Below are 19,080 nucleotides of genomic sequence, written 5' to 3'. Positions count from 1 at the left end.
TTCTTGTTGTTATCACTGTGTCTTGCCTTGTGGGAACCCACCTACACTTCAGTTGTTAGAGATGTTCAGGTATCTTGTGAGAAATAAGGGACTATTACTCCAATAAGCGACTATTATGGGTTGATGCTTTTGAATTGTGATGCTGGAGGAGACTCTTGGGAGCCCCATGGACTGCAAGAAGATTGGGCCTAAACATTCTTAGGGAAGTCAGCCCTGAGTGCTCACTGGAAGGACAGATACTGAAGCTGAGGCTCCAATACTTTGGCCACCTCGTGAGAAGAGAAGACTCCCTGGAGAAGACCCTGATGTTGGGAAAGATGGAGGGCACAAGGAGAAGGGGACGGCAGAGGACGAGATGGTTGGGCAGTGTTCTCGAAGCTACCAACATGAGTTTGACCAAACTGCGGGAGGCAGTGGAAGACAGGAGAGCCTGGCGTGCTCTGGTCCATGGGGTCACGAAGAGTCGGACATGACTAAATGGCAAAACAACAACAACACTCCGATAATCATTGGCCTGGTAGGCTTTGCCAAATGCACTTGTTCTGAATATGAAATGGACTGGGGAGGGAATATTCCTGTTTCCCTTCCTCTGTGTAGGAGTCAAGGTGGGAGAGGGAAGTGATAGAAGCACCTGAGAACCAGAGGAACCTGTGTTGCATCCTAGTTGCCCAAGGGGCGTGTGGAAATCACAGATAATCCATCTAAGGTATCCTGCTGGACCACCTTGGCCTACACCTGCTTAGGAATTTGGCTCCTTTGGGAAAACCCGGATGCTGCAGGAAGGAAGAGGAGGGCTGGTGTGAGTCAGAAGGAAACCTCAGCCATTTTCCGATGAAGCATAAAGCCTACTTTGTCGTCGCTGAGGAAAATGGTCAAGCTCTTTGGCTGAAAACCAATGGGTTTGTGTGTGTGTGTGCCCTTCAGTTCTGAGACACAGGGAGGCATGTAGGCTGCACTGACATGACAATTTGCTCCATTTTCACGACACGTTGCGGTTTCCACACTATATTTGAGCTTGCACACAATGTCAAAGCCTCTTCTACAATACAGGGGTCAGCAAACTTTTTCAGCAGGGGGCCGGTCCACTGTCCCTCAGACCTTGTGGGGGGCCGGACTATATTTTGAAAAAAATAAATGAATGAGTTCCTATGCCCCATAAATAACCCAGAGATGCATTTTAAATAAAAGGACACGTTCTACTCATGTAAAAACACGCTGATTCCCGGACCATCCACGGGCCAGATTTAGAAGACGATTGGGCTGGATCCAGTCCCCGGGCCTTAGTTTGCCTACCCATGGTGTAATATGATGGAACCGTTGTAGAATATAAGCACAATTTTATTACTCATTTCCATATTATATTTTTCATATTACATTTTTGGCAGTGGCTCCCTGTTTGTGGAATGCTCTCCCTCGGGAGACTCGCCTGGTGCCTTTAGATGCCAGGCGAAAATGTTCCTCTTCAGCTGATTGACATCCAATGGCCTTTTAAAATGTGTTGTAGAAGGGGGCGAATATTGGTTAGCTTTTGTTCCTATATTTATTATGCATTCTGTGTTTTTCATATGACGTCATTTTACGTCGTGATCCACCCTGAGATCTATGGGCATAGGGCAGTATATATATAAATAAATAAATTTCGAAACAGATTCCCCCCCCCCCCAAGAAGGGAATAACATGAAAATGAGCGTTAAACTTGCACCAATATTCCACTAGAATTCCAAAAGAAACTTTTACGTTTTGTGAAAGCTCAAATACAATGTGGAACTTAACAGGCAGAGATATTGGGAGTGGAATGTTGAACAATCTCAGGACTGGGCAAGGCATACGGGTCCCAAGACTTTGCGGAAGTCGGCTGTTAGCCCCAGTGGACCAAAAGCAGGGGTGCAGCTGGAACCAGGCAGGGATCAAGAACTATAGCAGCAATTCAAATTCAGCATCCTTGGCAGAGTTCTCACGTGCAAAAACACAAGACCTAATAACACAGTTTTGTTTTGTTAAAACACACACACCTTGCAATACATTTCCATGTATGTACTGTCAGTCTTCTTATTTTTTGGCAATCACACATAGCCAAGTAAGATTGTCTTCCATGAACACAGTCTTAACAGGGAGTCCGTAAATGACCAATTCTGGATCCACACATCCTTCCACAGTGGGGACACAGGTTTCCAGGTGGGAGTTGATCACGGTGTGGATTTGCCAAGTGTGCCTTCCTCTTAGCACGTTTCTCCCTTGTGTTCTGAGTTTGAGTGTCTTCAAAGCTCATGACACCTTTGGTAGAGACTGTTCTCCAACTGAAGCACTCGCAGGCCAGTGTTTCCCAGTTGTGGGTGTTTATACTACATTTTTTTAAGATTTTCCTTGAGAGAGTCTTTAAACCTCTTTTGTGGACCACCAGCATTAAGCTTTCCATTTTTGAAGTTGGGAATAGAGCAGTTGCTTTAGAAAATGATAATCAGGCATCCGCACAACATGACCAGTCCAACGAAGTTGATGTTGAAGAATCATTGCTTTGATACTGGTGATCTTTGCTTCTCCCTCTACACTGGCATTAGTTAGCCTGTCTTCCCAAGTGACGTGTAAAAATTTTTGGAGACATCGTTCATGGAATCTTTTGAGGAGTTGGAGATGGCGTTTATAAGTGGTCCACATTTCACAAGCATACAGTAAGGGTACTGTCAGTGATTCACCCTAGGCATCTCCTAGGTGAGATGCAGTGAGATGCAAGTAAATACTGTCATTGCACAAGCAGAGTCACACAGGTTGACCTGGAAATCCTGTATAGTTCTTCTGGGTCAGGAGAACTCAATGGCTGGCCCGAGTGGGTGGAGGTGTTACGGAGCTTTGGAACAAACAGTTGATGCTCCAACCAGTAGGACTGGTGGCTCACCACTCAGGTGAGTGGCACACAGGTGTGCAGGCTCCTGGTCCTGTGGGTTTTCAGCTATTCTAGATACATCTGCAGTTAAGATTGTGAGCGATCAGTTTGACCTTGAACTTTCAGTTGTTTATTTGAAGGGCTGTCGTGGGACAGTCCTCTGTTAAGTTCACTGTCTCTCCCACCATGGCGAGAGGCCTTATTTCTATCAGAATTGTGCCCATTGTTTCCAGATTTGCATATCAATTTGCACAAGCAAATGCTATGCAAAATTATTCTCTTTTAGCTTTCTTGGGTAATACAAAAGTGTCAACTCTACTTAATCTTAGGCCTTCTGGCAAAAGGGGTAAGATCTCAAGTCAAGTGCTCAGAAGCAAGGGGTGAGGGCTGGATATATTTTGCCATTCAATCACTCCATCCATCCCATGATATTCACTGGGCTTCAGTCCTGGAGCACTAGGCATTAGCATGAACTTCCTCTGATCTGTCTCCTATCCCACCAGGCTCCACCCTATCAATTGCCAGGTACCACCAGGTACCACCTCTTAGCTCTCAAGCTCCACCTGCTGTTTCTAAAGGTGTGAGTCTTAGAAGACCTGGCAACTCTAAAGCATGTCTCCCTCACCTGCTTATAAGATCCTGCTCTGTCTAAGGCTACAGAGAATGAGTGTTATGGAAATGCAAGGGGAATGAAGAGGACATCTGTAAGTGCAGCCAATTTTAACTCCAAACTTATTTCCAAATTTCCCAAATAATGAACCTTCTTCCTTTAGGGCAGCCTTTCTCAACCTGTGGGTCCCCAGATGTTGCTGAACTACAACTCCCATCACCCCTAGCTAGCAAGGCCAGAGCTCAGGGATGATGGGAGTTGTAGTCCAACAACATCTGGGGACCCACAGGTTGAGAACCACTGCTTTAGGGGAAACTTCTCAATATGTAAATCAGGAGGTCATTAGTAGTCTAGACAAATGGAGAGAGAGAGAGAGAGAAAAGCTTTTCCATGAATATCAACCACAATGGACTTTACAATAAAAAATAACTGTGTGGGGATGTTTTTGTTTGTTATGGTATATAGTTTTAGGTTGTAAAACACCTTGTGATATTCTGATGAAGGGTGGTATAGATTTACACACACACACACACACACACAAAACTGCTTTTTTTCTTTAAAAAATGTTTAGGGGTACTCTCATTCTGTCTGAGACTCAGGAAACATTGTGACAGGAAATGAGGCCACCATCGGGGGTAGCAACATAACTGACAATTTTAAATTGTTAGTTTCTTCTCCCGCTAACTTTACAGAATGTTTAGGGATATGTGGAGCCCTGCATCCCCCCAGGAAAAGCCGTGTGTGGTGTGTGTGTGTGTGTGTGTGTGTGTGTTATACATTGAATAGTTTCCCCTCTGGAAGAACCCACAAGTCAGGAACATGTGGACTAGCTTGTATATAAGCTTGCTTTGCACCTGCCAGTTTCCATAGAATCAGAATTGTAGAGTTGGAAGGGACCCCAGGGGTCATCTAGTCCAGCCGCCTGCAGTGAAGGTTTTGCTTCCCCCTGCCCTCATTCTTTCTAGGCTGGAAGCCCTAGTGATTGGAAGAGGAGTGATTCCTTCTTGCACTTTGGATATAATCTACCATGGGTGTCACATTACCATGAGCACCCTCAGGGGACAGGGACCCAGTCAGGGTTGCAGGAGGAGCACAGATCGAACAATCCAAGGTCAAGCAACTAAGAAGCAGTCTAGTTGCATGTATGAAGTTATCCATTGACAGTTAGAAGCAGCTGGAAAACTGACTTAACACACAAGACGCCTGCTCACAGTCTTTCTTACAATCATGCGTATTCCTGTTTAAATTATAGTCATGGGCTGCATCTACACTGCTATAGAAAAACGCTCTGAAAATGCTCTGAAAAATCCGTTTTAAAGCTCACAATGGAAAATTTCACAGAGTTCCGATTTCAACTCTAGAGCGCCATCTGGTGTGACAGTGTTATAATGCATTTGTAACATTTTATTTTTACTAATGTAGCTGAGTCCCTGGTATGTTGTCTAAGTCATGGAATGGATCACTGACAACCATCTGTAACATTGGAAAATGTTGATCACTATCTTTCCACAAAGGCTGACATTGATGCTGAAATCAAGCATCACCTGAGCTCTGCGAGTGCAGCGTTCTCCTGATTGAAGTGCAGAGTATTTGAGGACTGGGACATTCGCAGGGAAACCAAAATGCTTGTTTACAAAGCTATGGTTCTACCAACCTTACTGTATGCTTGTGACGACTTATAAACGCCATCTCCAACTCCTCGAAAGATTCCATCAACGGTGTCTCCGAAAAACTTTACATATCACTTGGGAAGACAGGCGAACTAATGCCAGTGTACTGGAAGAAGCAAAGATCACCAGTGTTGAAGCAATGATTCTTCAACATCCACTTCGTTGGAGTGGTCATGTTGTGTGGATGCTTGATTATCGTCTTCCAAAGCAACTACTCTATTCCGAACTTAAAAATGGAAAGCATAATGCTGGTGGTCCACAAAAGAGGTTTAAAGACTCTCTCAAGGCAAATATTTAAAAAATGTAGTATAAACACCAACAACTGGGGAACACTGGCCTGCAAGCGCTCCAATCGGAGAATAGCCTTTACCAAAGGTGTCACGGGCTTTGAAGACGCTCAAACTCAGGACAAAAGGGAGAAAGGTGCTAAGAGGAAGACAAGCTTGGCAAATCCACACCGTAATCAACTTCCGCCCAGAAACCAAGTCCCCACTATGGAAGGACGTATGGATCCAGAATTGGCCTCCACAGTCACATATAGACACACTGTGAAGTCTGTGTTCATGAAAGACAATCTTCCTGTATGCCACAACAGCAGGAAGACTACCCCTCGCACAGAGATGGAAACAACAGAATATTCCGACAATTGAAGAATGGCAACAGAAAGTATTGGAGTATTGGAGTGCAGAGTATTAGAGAGAGTCTTTAGCTATTTGCAAGGCTAACTAGAAGAATCTGACAGGAGGGCGATGAGAAATTCCAAAAAGAATGGTCCAAATCTATGGTCTACTTAGAGATAACTGTACATAAATAAAGACACTCACAGGACTGAAATAAAGCTCATAACGTTTATTGTAATCATTTGGTTAGACCATAAGATGTAATGCTGTAATATAAGAAGGATTGTATGTTTAAAGTGGGGCACGGGTGACGCTGTGGTCTAAACCACAGAGCATAGGGCTTGCTGATCAGAAGGTTGGCGGTTCGAATCCCCATGACGGGGTGAGCTCCTGTTGCTCGGTCCCTGCTCCTGCCAACCTAGCAGTTCAAAAGCACATCAAAGTGCAAGTAGATAAATAGGTACTGCTGCAGCGGGAAGGTAAACGGCATTTCCGTGCGCTGCTCTGGTTTGCCAGAAGCGGCTTAGTCCTGCTGGCCACATGACCTGGAAGCTGTCTGCGGACAAACGCCGGCTCCCTCGGCTTATAGAGTGAGTTGAGCGCCGCAACCCCAGAATCGTCTGCGACTGGACCTAACGGTCAGGGGTACCTTTACCTTTATGTTTAAAGTATAATACAAAACTTATTAAGGAATTATAGACATTGATAGAATGTATATATAGTAAACACACACTTAAGTAAGAGCAATATAGAGAAGCCAGAAGAGGGGTGGAGGGAAGTTAATTCAGATAAGATATAGATTTTAAGGAGAATAATATTGTTAAGCTGTATTGTGTTTAAGATATTGGGGGGGAAATCAATAAAAATCATGGAGAGAAAAAAGAAGGAGAAGATGTCATGGAATGGATCATTGACATCAATGGACTTGAGTTATTTGATTTCACTGGGTAGGACTTAGCTGGATACAACCAAGGATTGCTAAATTTGCATCTATGCATATAAATCAGCATATGCAACGCTGAGTCCTTTTCTTGCTTTCTTTGGCAATACATGTGGCCACCCTAGACAAACAGATGTCTGTCCAAATTCTTTAGTGTGCAAGAATCCAGTTCCCAAGCCCTTTCCTGACGTGTGATGTCCGAGTGTGATTTGGAAATAGCTACCTGGCTTTTTCCTCGGCCAGTCATGGAGCAGAATGACAGACAAGGATGTGTAAAGGCATTTATAAGAGCCGTGTGTCAGTGTGGAAACAGGAAGTTTGCGATGTGCAGCTTTAAAAATAGCCATTCTGAAGAACTGGAAGAAATTAATAGCAGGTTTCGGAACCCATCATTCAATGCCTTAACACTCCTCTTGGTGTTTCTGACAATAAAGATATCGTATCGTATCGAGAACATTGGGGTTTTTTTTCTACTCATATGCAAATTTACCATATTTTTCGCCCTATAGGACGCACTTAGTTTTTTGGGGGGGAAATAAAGGGGGGAAAATTATTTTCCCCCCAGGCGCAGGGTTGGGGAGGGGAAGCCCGAGCTTCCCCCGACCCCAGCCCCCAAACAGGCAGCTCTCTGCAAGCCATGGGAGCCCAGCGCTGGCTCCTGCTGCTTGCTGAGAGGTCCGCGAAGCCTGGACACGCTGAGCTCAACGCGGGCAGGCTTCAGCATGCAGGCAACTCTCCGCAAGCAGCGGGAGCCCAGAGCTGGGCTCCTGCTGCTTGCGGAGAGGTGCGTGAAGCCTGCATTCGCCCCATAGGATGCACACACATTTCCCCTTCATTTTTGGAGGGGGAAAAGTGCGTCCTATAGGGCGAAAAATACGGTAATCAGTTAATCATCTTGAAACTCAGCTAATCTGGTGGTAGCCTTAATATAGTGTTATGTGCACCTCACTTCGCCAAGATTTCAGGGGTGCGGTCCTTCCAAAGGGTTGATTTCCTTTGGAAGGAGGTCACTGGAGGCTTCCTTGTGTTTGGCAATGTTTGCATGTACAGTATTTACAAATATACAGGTTGAATATAGGTGGAGGCACACAGCTTAAGGACTGCAATACATCTTCCCCAATCCAACGTGTTGCCCAGATGTTGCTTTCTGGCCCAACTGGTGGAGCTTAATAGGAGGTGGCCTCTGCCAACAACATCTGGAAGGCCACAGTTTCTGTACAGTATAGTGCGATTGTTTGTTTTTTTAAAATGATATTTATTAAAAGTTTTATAATTACAGGGGAAAAAAGAAAAGAGAGAAAAAACACAGTATATATATAAAAAAGAGAAAATAAAAACAATTAAGAAATACATCAAAAATAAAAGCAAAAAAGAAGACAATACCTCCACACACCTAGGAAAAAAAAGCAAAAACATTTAAAAACACATCCATTTTTCACATCTCTATCCTTCAATGACTTATTTCCTCGACCTCCTCCCACCTCCCTTTTTTGTATTCCAGTTAATAATTAAGTCAGCAAATCCTTTCCATCTTTCACTGCTTACTATCATTTAATTCTCTTAATCTATCTTAACCTTATCTTCCCATCAAAATCTTAAAATTTATCTATACTTAAATCTAAAAAAACCTTAAAACTTAAATCCTTAAATCCTAAAATCTTAAATCCTTATCATATTTCTACTAAAGTCGTATAAGTTCATTCCACCATCTCCCAACATTCCATAATTATGCTATATTAAGTATAGTGCGATTGTATCTTGTGATGGGGGAGGTATATTCCAGGGATGGTGCGTGTAGGGAAAAAGTGTCTACTCGATTCTGAAAGTGCCCTTGCGCGAGCATCCTTACCTTCTGGCTCGCTGCTCTTGCAAGCTCACGTGTGATCTCCTGAGAGCATCCCAGAGCCTGCTAAGCAAGGTGGTCAACAGGGAGAGCTTAAAAGCTCTTTCCGCTTGGGGGAAAACCTGGCTTAAAAAGAGCTTTTAGGTTCTCTGCAGTTAATTTGCACAATTTCAGCCGGCCGGCATCCAACTGCACAAGGTTGAAAGTTGGGTGTTCATACAATTTGATCACACTGCAGCAATTCAGACAGAGCTTCGAGACACAGGAAAAGGATCTGCAAGCAGAAAAGAAAGCGTAGGGACCATATGATCCCAGAAGTGGAGATCCAGGGTTTCAGAAGGCGATTTGCTGGCTGATGGAGCAGAGAGAATGATGGGGGGGGGGGGAGAGGACATAAGGAGGAGCAAGGAATGAAGGTGCTTAAAGATACAGTGGTACCTCAGGTTAAGAACTTAATTCGTTCGGGAGGTCCGTTCTTAACCTGAAACTGTTCTTAACCTGAAGCACCACTTTAGCTAATGGGGCCTCCCGCTGCCACTGCTGCACGATTTCTGTTCTCACCCTGAAGCAAAGTTCTTAACCTGAGGTACTATTTTTGGGTTAGCGGAGTCTGTAACCTGAAGCGTCTGTAACCTGAAGCGTCTGCACCTTGAAGAGTCTGTAACCTGAAGCGTCTGTAACCTGAGTGAAATATACTCAGAGTCAAGAGTGGATTTCATGCTCTTTATTCAGCTCATAGTGGTGAGGAGGAATGGAAGTTCCCCCACAATATCTGCTTTATATACATTATTTACACAATGGGCTGCATGTGATTGGCTAATTCCGGGATTCTCCTGTAGGCCAATCAGGTTGTGGATTCACTTCCACCTGGAGCTGGATTGGGTGGCTCCTGCGGACCAATCATACTGCTGCATTGTTCTAGGACCAATCAGACTGCTGCATTCTGAATCCTATTGTTCTAGGACCAATCAGACTGCTATATTTTGTTATGTACTGAAGTTCTCACGCTGGGCCAGCAGGGGGATACTGTAGATAGTTCAGGTCCACATATGCAAATAAGGGATCGAAAGTCACCTTCAGTGATTGGATAGTTACAGAAAATGGTTACTGTTGCATTCTAGTGGAGCTCTATATAAGCAGGTTGGCGGAACCCTTCAGTTCAGTTCTGTTCTGGCCTGCGAATAAACAAGAGCTGTTTGAAGAATCGCTGTGTCGTCTGATATGTTCACCCACAACTTAACACTATTGTTCTAGGACCAATCAGACTGCTGCATTCTGGATCCTATTGTTCTAGGACCAATCAGACTGCTGCATTCTGGATCCTATTGTTCTAGGAAAAATCAGACTGCTGCATTCTGAATCCTATTGTTCTAGGACCAATCAGACTGCTGCATTCTGAATCCTATTGTTCTAGGACCAATCAGACTGCTGCATTTTGGATCCTATTCAACTCAGTACATAATACCGAGGTACCACTGTATCATGTTTTGAGATAACTTGTGGTTGAAAATTAAAGGGAAAGAGTGGCAAATAACCAAGAACTAGTACTGATAAGCATTTGCTTTCCTGTTTTGTCTCCTTTACCTTTGTACATGCAGGAACTCTCCAGAGGGACAGAATATTTAAGAACTTCACCCGGAAGCGCCAACGGGCGATGCGGCGGCGAGTCCACCAAGTCAACGGGCACAAGTTTATGGCTACGTATTTGCGGCAACCCACGTACTGCTCACACTGCCGGGAGTTTATCTGGTGAGAGAGAGGCTTCGAAATGGAGAGTCTTCCCATTGTCTCCTGCAAATCCCTTCGCTAGGAACAGCCCTACCTGCAAGAATTTCTCTCCGCAGATCAAAGAGAAGGGACCACAACAGAGGCACAAAGTGCAACTCTCTGACCTAAGATAGGGGTGGAAAAGATAGTCAGAGCCATCGTGTCTGCTTATGAAGATTTGCAGGCAGCCCGTAGAATATCCAAAGGGAAGGGGGAGAAATTTGATTCACCCTCAATTTAAAGGGGACGCGGGTGGCGCTGTGGGTTAAACCACAGAGCTTAGGACTTGCTGATCAGAAGGTCAGCGGTTTGAATCCCCGTGACAGGGTGAGCTCCCGTTGCTTGGTCCCTGCTCCTGCCAACCTAGCAGTTTGAAAGCACGTCAAAGTGCAAGTAGATAAATAGGTACCGCTCCGGCGGGAAGGTAAACGGCATTTCTGTGCGCTGCTCTCATTCGCCAGAAGCGGCTTAGTCATGCTGGCCACATGACCCGGAAGCTGTACACCGGCTCCCTCTGCCAGTAAAGCGAGATGAGCGCCACAACCCCAGAGTCATCCGTGACTGTACCTAATGGTCAGGGGTCCCTTTACCTTTACCTTAAATTTAAAGGTGGATTGGCCTAATTTGCACTGTCTGAAACAACATCTGTGCCGAAACACAGCCATCGTTGGAAATTTGTGCTTCTCCAAATTTGGTTCTTCAGTCAAGTAACGTGTGCAAAACTGCATATAGAAGGGTAAAGAGTTGTGTCCAAGTAATATGGAGTAGGCCCATTGAAATGAACCGACCTAACTCAGCTGTGTCCATTAATGTCCAGTTGTCCTCTATGAGTAGGATGAACTTTGGATTCAACCCGAAGCATGCATAAGAATGCATATATTATTAGTGAAAACAACATACCGAAATGTTTGAGAGAATTGCCTTGCAAAAATATTACTGTTAGGCCAAATTTGTATACAAAAATGTGTGCAGCGTGATAAATTCACACGGAAATGCTGATGAGTTTTCGTGAGGATTTTGGAAAATTAATCCGCAAACTCATGTGGAAAGGTGGAGAACTGAAAGAAACCAAGATTGACATAGAGATTGACCCGTCCTTAAATATTCCACACTGCAAGGCTCAACTTCCTGAGAATCACAACTTTTATTTCAAAAGGCAAGATTTTATCATCATCATCATCATCATCATCATCATTTATTTCAGGGCCATTGAGATACCCCTCTCAGGCCATTGGGACTCTGCCTAGGCAATACCTGTTTTTAATATAGTGTTTTAATTTAATTTTAAAACCGAGTTTGAATGGTTGCATGCTTTTATCTTGTATTTAAAAATGCAAAATAAAAACACAAAATGCATATTATTATTTTTTAAAAGCACAAACAAGTGACCCCTCTTCCCCTGCCTTTACTTCTAGGTGAAACCATTGCCCCTTTCAACTATAAACTCAGGCTTTGTCCTTATAACTTTCGATAAATTGAGAGAGGGGCCCCATTGTACCTATTTGCCATCTCATACAGAGCCTATAGAACTACAGAGTTGGAAGGGACCATGAAGGCAGAGGGCCTTCTCGGTAGTGGCACCTGCCCTGTGGAATGCCCCCCCTTCAGATTTCAAGGAAATAAACAGCTATCTGACTTTTAGAAGACATCTGAAGGCAGCCCTGTTTTGGGAAGTTTTTAATGTTTGATGTTTTATCGTGTTTTTAATATTCTGTTGGGAGCCGCCCAGAGTTGCTGGGGAAACCCAGCCAGATGGGTGGGGTATAAATAATAGTAAGGTAAAGGTAAAGGTACCCCTGCCCGTACGGGCCAGTCTTGACAGACTCTAGGGTTGTGCGCCCATCTCACTCAAGAGGCCAGGGGCCAGCGCTGTCCGGAGACACTTCCGGGTCACGTGGCCAGCGTGACAGCGCTGCTCTGGCGAGCCAGAGCCGCACACGGAAACGCCGTTTACCTTCCCGCTAGTAAGCGGTCCCTATTTATCTACTTGCACCCGGGAGTGCTTTCGAACTGCTAGGTTGGCAGGCGCTGGGACCAAACAGCGGGAGCGCACCCCACCGCAGGGATTCGAACTGCCGACCTTTCGATCGGCAAGCCCTAGGCACTGAGGCTTTAACCCACAGCGCCACCCGCGTCCCTTAATAGTAAGGTAAAGGTAAAGGTACCCCTGCCCATAAATTGTTGTTATTATTATTATTATAGTCCAACCCCCTGAAATGCAGGAAACTTTTGCCCAACATGGGGCTTGAACCCATGGCCCTGAGATTAAGAGCCTCATGCTCTACCAACAGAGTTATAATTTCCCTTTAATGGCCTATCGTAGTTTGGCTTATATTTTAACACTTGCCGGAGTGCTTTTCCCTACCAGCGATGGATTCTTTCTTCTTCTTCTTTATTAAAAGATGATATATGAATGTTAGAAAAAGTTAGGTGAAAAGATAAAATTAAAAGTGCACATGGTAACATCCATATACAATATAAAAATAACATCCATATACAATACAAAAAAACCCCCCAACCTTATAAGCATTAGAAGTTGTTGTAAACAAAATCTGCCCCTATTCCCTTATGGGGGACACAAGAGCCCTTATAGAGTCCTTTGTAGGTTCTCCATCGGTCAGAGAAAAGAACAGAGGCCAACTAGAGAATATTGAGAAGCAAATCAGCTAGTAAGCCTGATCTTTATTGAACTGTTGCAACAGGGTGCTCCCCTCTCACGCAGGAAAGGAGGAGGACCCAGAACAAAGGTGTGCCCACCCTTATATAGACATTTTAAATTGCCTGCCCTAGAGTCCAAGACTACCCCTCAGATACATCATACCTACATCACAGAAAAGGCGGTCTACAACAGAAATTTGAATGTTGTTGTTTTTCCTGTCTGCCAGGTTATCTGATAATGCCCCATCTGATTACCTTTCCTGGTAGTCTGGCCATTCCTTTGAGATGGTACTCACTTAATTATTGAGACAATGGGAAGGTTCCCCCACCCCCTCCCTCCTTGCAGAGAAACATTTGGTCAGTTTTGGGAGTCAAAATGGTTTCAGGACTGTCTTCCTGTGCTGCTCCAGACATGTGGCTTATATATTTATGTACGTGTTTGCTTGTTACATTTATGAACATTTATTATATATATGAGACCTTAATTTTTTTTATTACAAAGTTAACCTACATCTAACCCAATGCAGTGTTTATAAAAACAGATTTTTGATCTGTGATCATTCCTCTTGCTTGCCTGTATCGGAGCGAAGAAGAGCAAGACAGATGAATCCATTGGTCTTTAAATTGCTAAGAGGTGCCTCTGCCTGATGCATTGACTCCCATGGGGGAGTCAACTTTGAGCCAAGAGAGTATAAAAATAGTGAGCCTTCTTGGTATGGGTTTGGTTTTTTTACATACGCGAGAGAAGCCTATGAACCTGCTATGTCTGTCCAGGGGGCGGGGAAGCAAAAAGGATCAGCCGTGATTGCGTCAGTCTGCTATGACTCTGCTCAAGGAGAGGTGAAAAAGTCTCCAAAAGAGCTGTTTTTACATTTGCATTGTAAACTGTGTCACTGCTGCTTTCCCAGCCGCTGTGTTGTTGTGTACAAACCTGACCTGATTTTGGCTCTTTTATCTGATCCTGAGTCATGCGCTTTCTCTGTTTTGTCTCCAACAGGGGAGTATTTGGAAAGCAAGGATACCAGTGCCAAGGTACCGTGACTTGTCTCTCTCGCGCTGAAATGCACACGCCACAAATTGGCCTTTTTCTATTGCCGCACAGACCCCGTTAAAATGCATGGGAGATATACTCAAGGCTGGTTCTCGGTGAATCAGGCCCATGCTGAAGTTCAGGCTGAGGTTATGCATATCTCTGGGTGTGCTGGTAGCCAACATTAGTCATACCAGCTAAGGCCATGTTAATCTGAAAGGGTCCATTTGGAGTCCATATGATGCAGAGGGATATCGCCAAATAATTTCTCTGCCTCTCTGTTGATAGTGATATTGGTTGCGACTGATGGTCAGTCTATTCTAGAGTAGTCCCGTCTGTCACTTCTTGTCACCCCTATGTGGTGGACGATGAACCTACGGAACTCCTTGCCACAAGATGTAGTTAGTGGCAACTTAGAGGGCCTTTGTGGGGGGTGGAACAGGGGAAGGATTAGACAAATTGATGGAACATGGATCTGTCATCAGCTATGAATGTTGCAATTGCCTTGATGTTTGTAGTTTGCGGTTTGCCCCTGTAGTTAACAGCATTTTGGGGGATTTCATAGAATCTTAGAATTGGAAGGGACAAAGAGGGTCATCTAGTTCAATCTCCTGCAACACAGGAATATTTTGCTGAACTTGGGGCTCAAACCCACAACCCTGCGATTAGCAGTCTGATGCTCTACCAACTGAGCTAGGGTGCTGTTAAGGGATCAGCACGGGGGCAAATGGTCAGGACCACCCCTTCCTCCTGTGCTTTGACTCTAGTCCACCACCTACCCACCACCTCCGCAGCTCCTTTGAGAACAAGATAAAAATGTTGGTGCTTCCATTTTCCAGGGCAACTAATAGATGTCGACCCTGATACATCTAGTAGAGAGCATTACCTGTATTGGGCTTCCCAGTGATTCTTCTCGATCTCACCTTCCTGTTCTGTTTCAACCCTTTTCCCCCCACGCCTGCCTCTGTTTTCCAGTTTGCACGTGTGTCGTCCACAAGCGCTGCCACCATCTCATTGTCACGGCTTGCACCTGCCAGAACAATAGTCACAAGGTGAACACAAAGGTAAATCCACAGTTACACATTTGGGGTTCTGTAGCTTATTGCAATGTAGTTTATTCACCTCTCTGTCGATCCGCCTGTTTCTACAGAGCAACACACTTTGTTTAATGCATTTCCGAGCTGTGGGTTTGCCTATGTACTTAGTGCCAGGATCTGTTGGTTTTGTGTGATAAAAGCTGGATGGGTGTACCCTGCTGAGATGGAGTAACTTCATCCTATGTCCCTATGCCACTTCCACCTTTGTCCTGGAGCTGAACACAATCTCCTTAGGTCCGTTCACTTCAATGGGCTTAATCCCCTGACTTATGCCATGTCCGACCTTTGGCCCATCTAACAGAAATCTCCTTCCTACCAGCTCATGATGGATGCCGCATCCAGTTCCTTTCCCTACCTGTGAAATGGGCATAATAGTTATCCACATCACAAGGTTGGAGTTAAGACTTTAAAGACAGCCAATCAATAAAAAACAAAGGCTTGCTAGGCGGGTGGCGCTGTGGGTTAAACCACAGAGCCTAGGACTTGCTGATCAGAAGGCCGGTGGTTCGAATCCCCACGACGGGTTGAGCTCCCGTTGCTCGGTTCCTGCTCCTGCTCCTGCCAACCTAGCAGTTCGAAAGCATGTCAAAGTGCAAGTAGATAAATAGGTACCGCTCCAGCAGGAAGGCAAACGGCGTTTCTGTGCACTGCTCTGGTTCGCCAGAAGCAGCTTAGCCACGCTGGCCACATGACCCGGAAGCTGTCTGCAGACAAACGCCGGCTCTCTCGGCCAATAAAGCAAGATGAGTGCCGCAACCCCAGAGTCGGTCATGACTGGACCTAATGGTCGGGTCCCTTTACCTTTACCTTAGGCAATGAAGTTAGAAAAGTATTGCATTGTTTCTGAAAGGCAATGGAAGTTGTAGTCCTTCACTGGTATTAATGGTATTTTTTGCTGGGAGGGAGAGGAGGATATTCTTGTGTGTGTTTTTACTTGATTTCCCGCCACCCCAAGTAATCAGCCTCTATTGTTGCTACGTCCTCAGATTTCTGAGCAGAGATTTGGAATCAACATCCCTCACAAATTCCGAATCCACAATTACAAAGTGCCCACCTTCTGCGACCACTGCGGGTCTTTGCTTTGGGGCATCATGAGGCAAGGTCTACAGTGCAAAAGTAAGCCAGAATTCATATTACTTTCTCACTTGTTGTTTTATTATAGAGTTGTTTTATTATTTGTAGAGCCAGTGTGGTGTAGTGGTTAAGAGCGGTGGACTCGTAATCTGGTGAACCGGGTTAGCTTCCCTGCTCCTCCACATGCAGCTGCTGGGTGACCTTGGGCTAGTTACACTTCTTTGAAGTCTCTCAGCCCAACTCACCTCACAGAGTGTTTGTTGTGGGGGAGGAAGGGAAAGGAGATTGTTAGCCGCTTTGAGACTCCTTCGGGTAGTGATAAAGCGGGATATCAAATCCAAACTCTTCTACTACTTCTTCTTTTGCAAAAGGCCAACCGCCCCTTCCTCATATGATGGTTTGGGTTTCTTATTTGCGAGGGAAAGCTGTTGAACATTCATTCAAGTTTGTACTCCCCCCCCCCCCAAGCAATGAAAAGTCCCTAGTCAGAGCTCCCTAGGGTTTGGTTTCTTTTGGGTGAGAGAACACCAGAGACCTACGGTGTCATTGTAATAATTTTTTTATTTGCAATTATACAAGCTGAGGATAAGTGGGAAGGGCTGTGGCTCAGTGGTATAGAGCAGGTTCAATCCTGGGCATTTCCAGGTGGATTGGGAATATCTCCAGGCAGAGGTGTCCCAGGCAGATGCCATTGCCCTTCTGCCATTCTGATTCAGGTTTATGGAAATATTACCTTGTGCATTGCTCAGGGCATTGATTCTGCTCCCTCTCACTCTTTGTCCCATTTCTTTCTTTGTCCCTCTTTCAGTATGCAAAATGAATGTACATATTCGTTGCGAAGCCAACGTAGCACCGAACTGCGGCGTGAACGCTGCAGAGCTGGCCAAGACGCTGGCGTGTATGGGCTTGCAACCAGGAAACATTTCTCCAAATGGGGTAAGGCTTTGTTTATCCCTTCTCTCTGGCCCTCCCCTCTTCTCCACGTCAGGAGCTCAAATCAAATCCCGCAGCACAGAGGAGCGCACAGGCCAGATGAACAGTCACTCATTGTGTTGCTTTTTCTAAATAATAATAATAATAATAATAATAATAATAATAATAATAATAATAATAATTTTTTATTTATATCCCGCCCTCCCCAGCCGAAGCTGGGCTCAGAGCGGCTAACAACAATAAAAGTAACACAGTTTACATAAAATCAATTAATTGACATGCATTCTAAAATCAATTCATTCTAAAATCAATTCAAAATCAGATTAATAGCAACCATTGGGCTAGAGTTCTGTGAGGATTACTGAAGGAGGAGGTCAGACTGTGCCTTGGCCAAAGGCCTAGTGGAACAGCTCTGTCTTGCAGGCCCTGCGGAAAGATGTCAAGTCCTACAGGGCCCTAGTCTCTTGTGACAGAGTGTTCCACCAGATCGGGGCCACGGCCGAAAAAGCCCTGGCTCTGGTTGAGGCCAGCCTAACTTCTCTGTGGCCTGGGACCTTCAAGATGTTTTTGTTTGAAGACCGTAAATTCCTCTGTGGGGCATACCAGGAGAGGCGGTCCCGTAGGTACGAGGGTCCTAGGCTGTATAGGGCTTTAAAGGTTAAAACAAGCACCTTGAACCTATTCCTGTACTCCACTGGGAGCCATTGCAGCTGGTATAGCACCGGGTGAATGTGATCTCGCAGCGAGGACCCTGTAAGGAGTCTCGCCGCGGCATTCTGCACCCGCTGGAGTTTCTGGGTCAGTCTCAAGGGCAGCCCCACGTAGAGCAAGTTACAATAATCAAGTCTGGAGGTGACCGTCGTGTGGATCACAGTGGCTAGGTCAGGGCGAGAGAGGTAAGGAGCCAACTGCTTAGCTTGGCGGAGATGAAAAAATGCCGCCTTTGTTATAGTTGCAATCTGTGCCTCCAAGGAAAGGGAGGTGTCGAAGATTACACCCAAACTCTTAACGGACGGTGCTGGCACTAATTGCACCCCCGCAAGAGATGGGAGTTGCCCCCTCAATCCCATATCGTCCCGTCCCAGCCACAGGACCTCTGTCTTCGAAGGATTTAGCTTCAACCGGCTCCCACGTAACCATCCAGCCACAGCTTCCAAACATCTGGTCAGTGTGTCTGGGGCCGAGTCAGGGTGACCATCCATCAACAGATAGAGTTGGGTGTCATCAGCATACTGATGGTAGCCCAACCCAAAACTCCGGACAAGCTGGGCGAGGGGGCGCATAAAGATGTTGAAAAGCATCAGGGAGAGTATCGCACCCTGCGGCACTCCACACACCAAGGAGTGGCACGACGACAGTTTCCCCCCCCCCCCAAGCGCCACCCTCTGTCCCCGACCAGAGAGAAACGAGCGCAGCCATTGAAGGGCTGTAAAGAGCTGCCCCATCCTCTAGCACAGTGTTCCCCAACCTTGGGCCTCCAGCTGTTTTTGGACTACAATTCCCATCATCCTTGACCACTGGTCTTGCTAGCGAGGGATGATGGGAGTTGTAGTCCAAAAACAGCTGGAGGCCCAAGGTTGGGGAACACTGCTCTAGCACAAGGGGTGGGGGACCTGTGGCTCCGAAGGTGTTCTTGGGATACAGTTCCAAATAGCCTAAGCTAGCATGTCAAGATGATGGGAGCCAGAGTGCAAAACTCCTTCAAGGCACCAGGTTAGCAGAGGCTGATGGCAACACCCCACCCAGGCGGTGCTCAAAACAGCTAGTGAAACACATTTAGAATCATACAACACAATAATTCCCAAAGGAGCAGAAAAGACTATTTATGTATGTGACCACGGCTGCATGGATGTTATTGGCCCAGAGATGGAAAGAAAATAAAGTCTCTACCACAGAAGAAGGGCAGATCAAGTTGATTGACTATACCAAAATAGCTAAAATGTCCGGAAGAATCAGA

The 19,080-nt window shown here is 45.4% G+C and overlaps 1 protein-coding gene across 4 annotated transcripts in view; it reads left to right on the top strand.

Moving 5' to 3' along the window:
* PRKCH (protein kinase C eta) overlaps positions 1 to 19,080 on the top strand; it is a 103,283-nt gene that overhangs the window by 35,539 nt on the left and 48,664 nt on the right. For all 4 annotated transcript variants that reach the window (XR_014510188.1, XR_014510189.1, XR_014510190.1 and 1 more), the window contains exons 3-7: positions 10,163 to 10,313; positions 13,987 to 14,021; positions 14,995 to 15,083; positions 16,103 to 16,232; positions 16,999 to 17,126. Coding sequence is in view for 1 of the 4 variants with exons in the window: in XM_083436505.1 (XP_083292631.1) it covers positions 10,163 to 10,313; positions 13,987 to 14,021; positions 14,995 to 15,083; positions 16,103 to 16,232; positions 16,999 to 17,126 (533 nt within the window). In the remaining 3 variants the exon portion in view is untranslated. The remainder of the gene's footprint in view (positions 1 to 10,162; positions 10,314 to 13,986; positions 14,022 to 14,994; positions 15,084 to 16,102; positions 16,233 to 16,998; positions 17,127 to 19,080) is intronic.

The sequence above is a fragment of the Podarcis tiliguerta genome (assembly GCF_965153285.1).
Source record: "Podarcis tiliguerta genome assembly, chromosome: 1".
Lineage (NCBI taxonomy): Eukaryota > Metazoa > Chordata > Lepidosauria > Squamata > Lacertidae > Podarcis > Podarcis tiliguerta.
The sequence above is the reverse complement of the archived record's forward strand: the minus strand, read 5'-3'. Positions and strand labels throughout refer to the sequence as shown.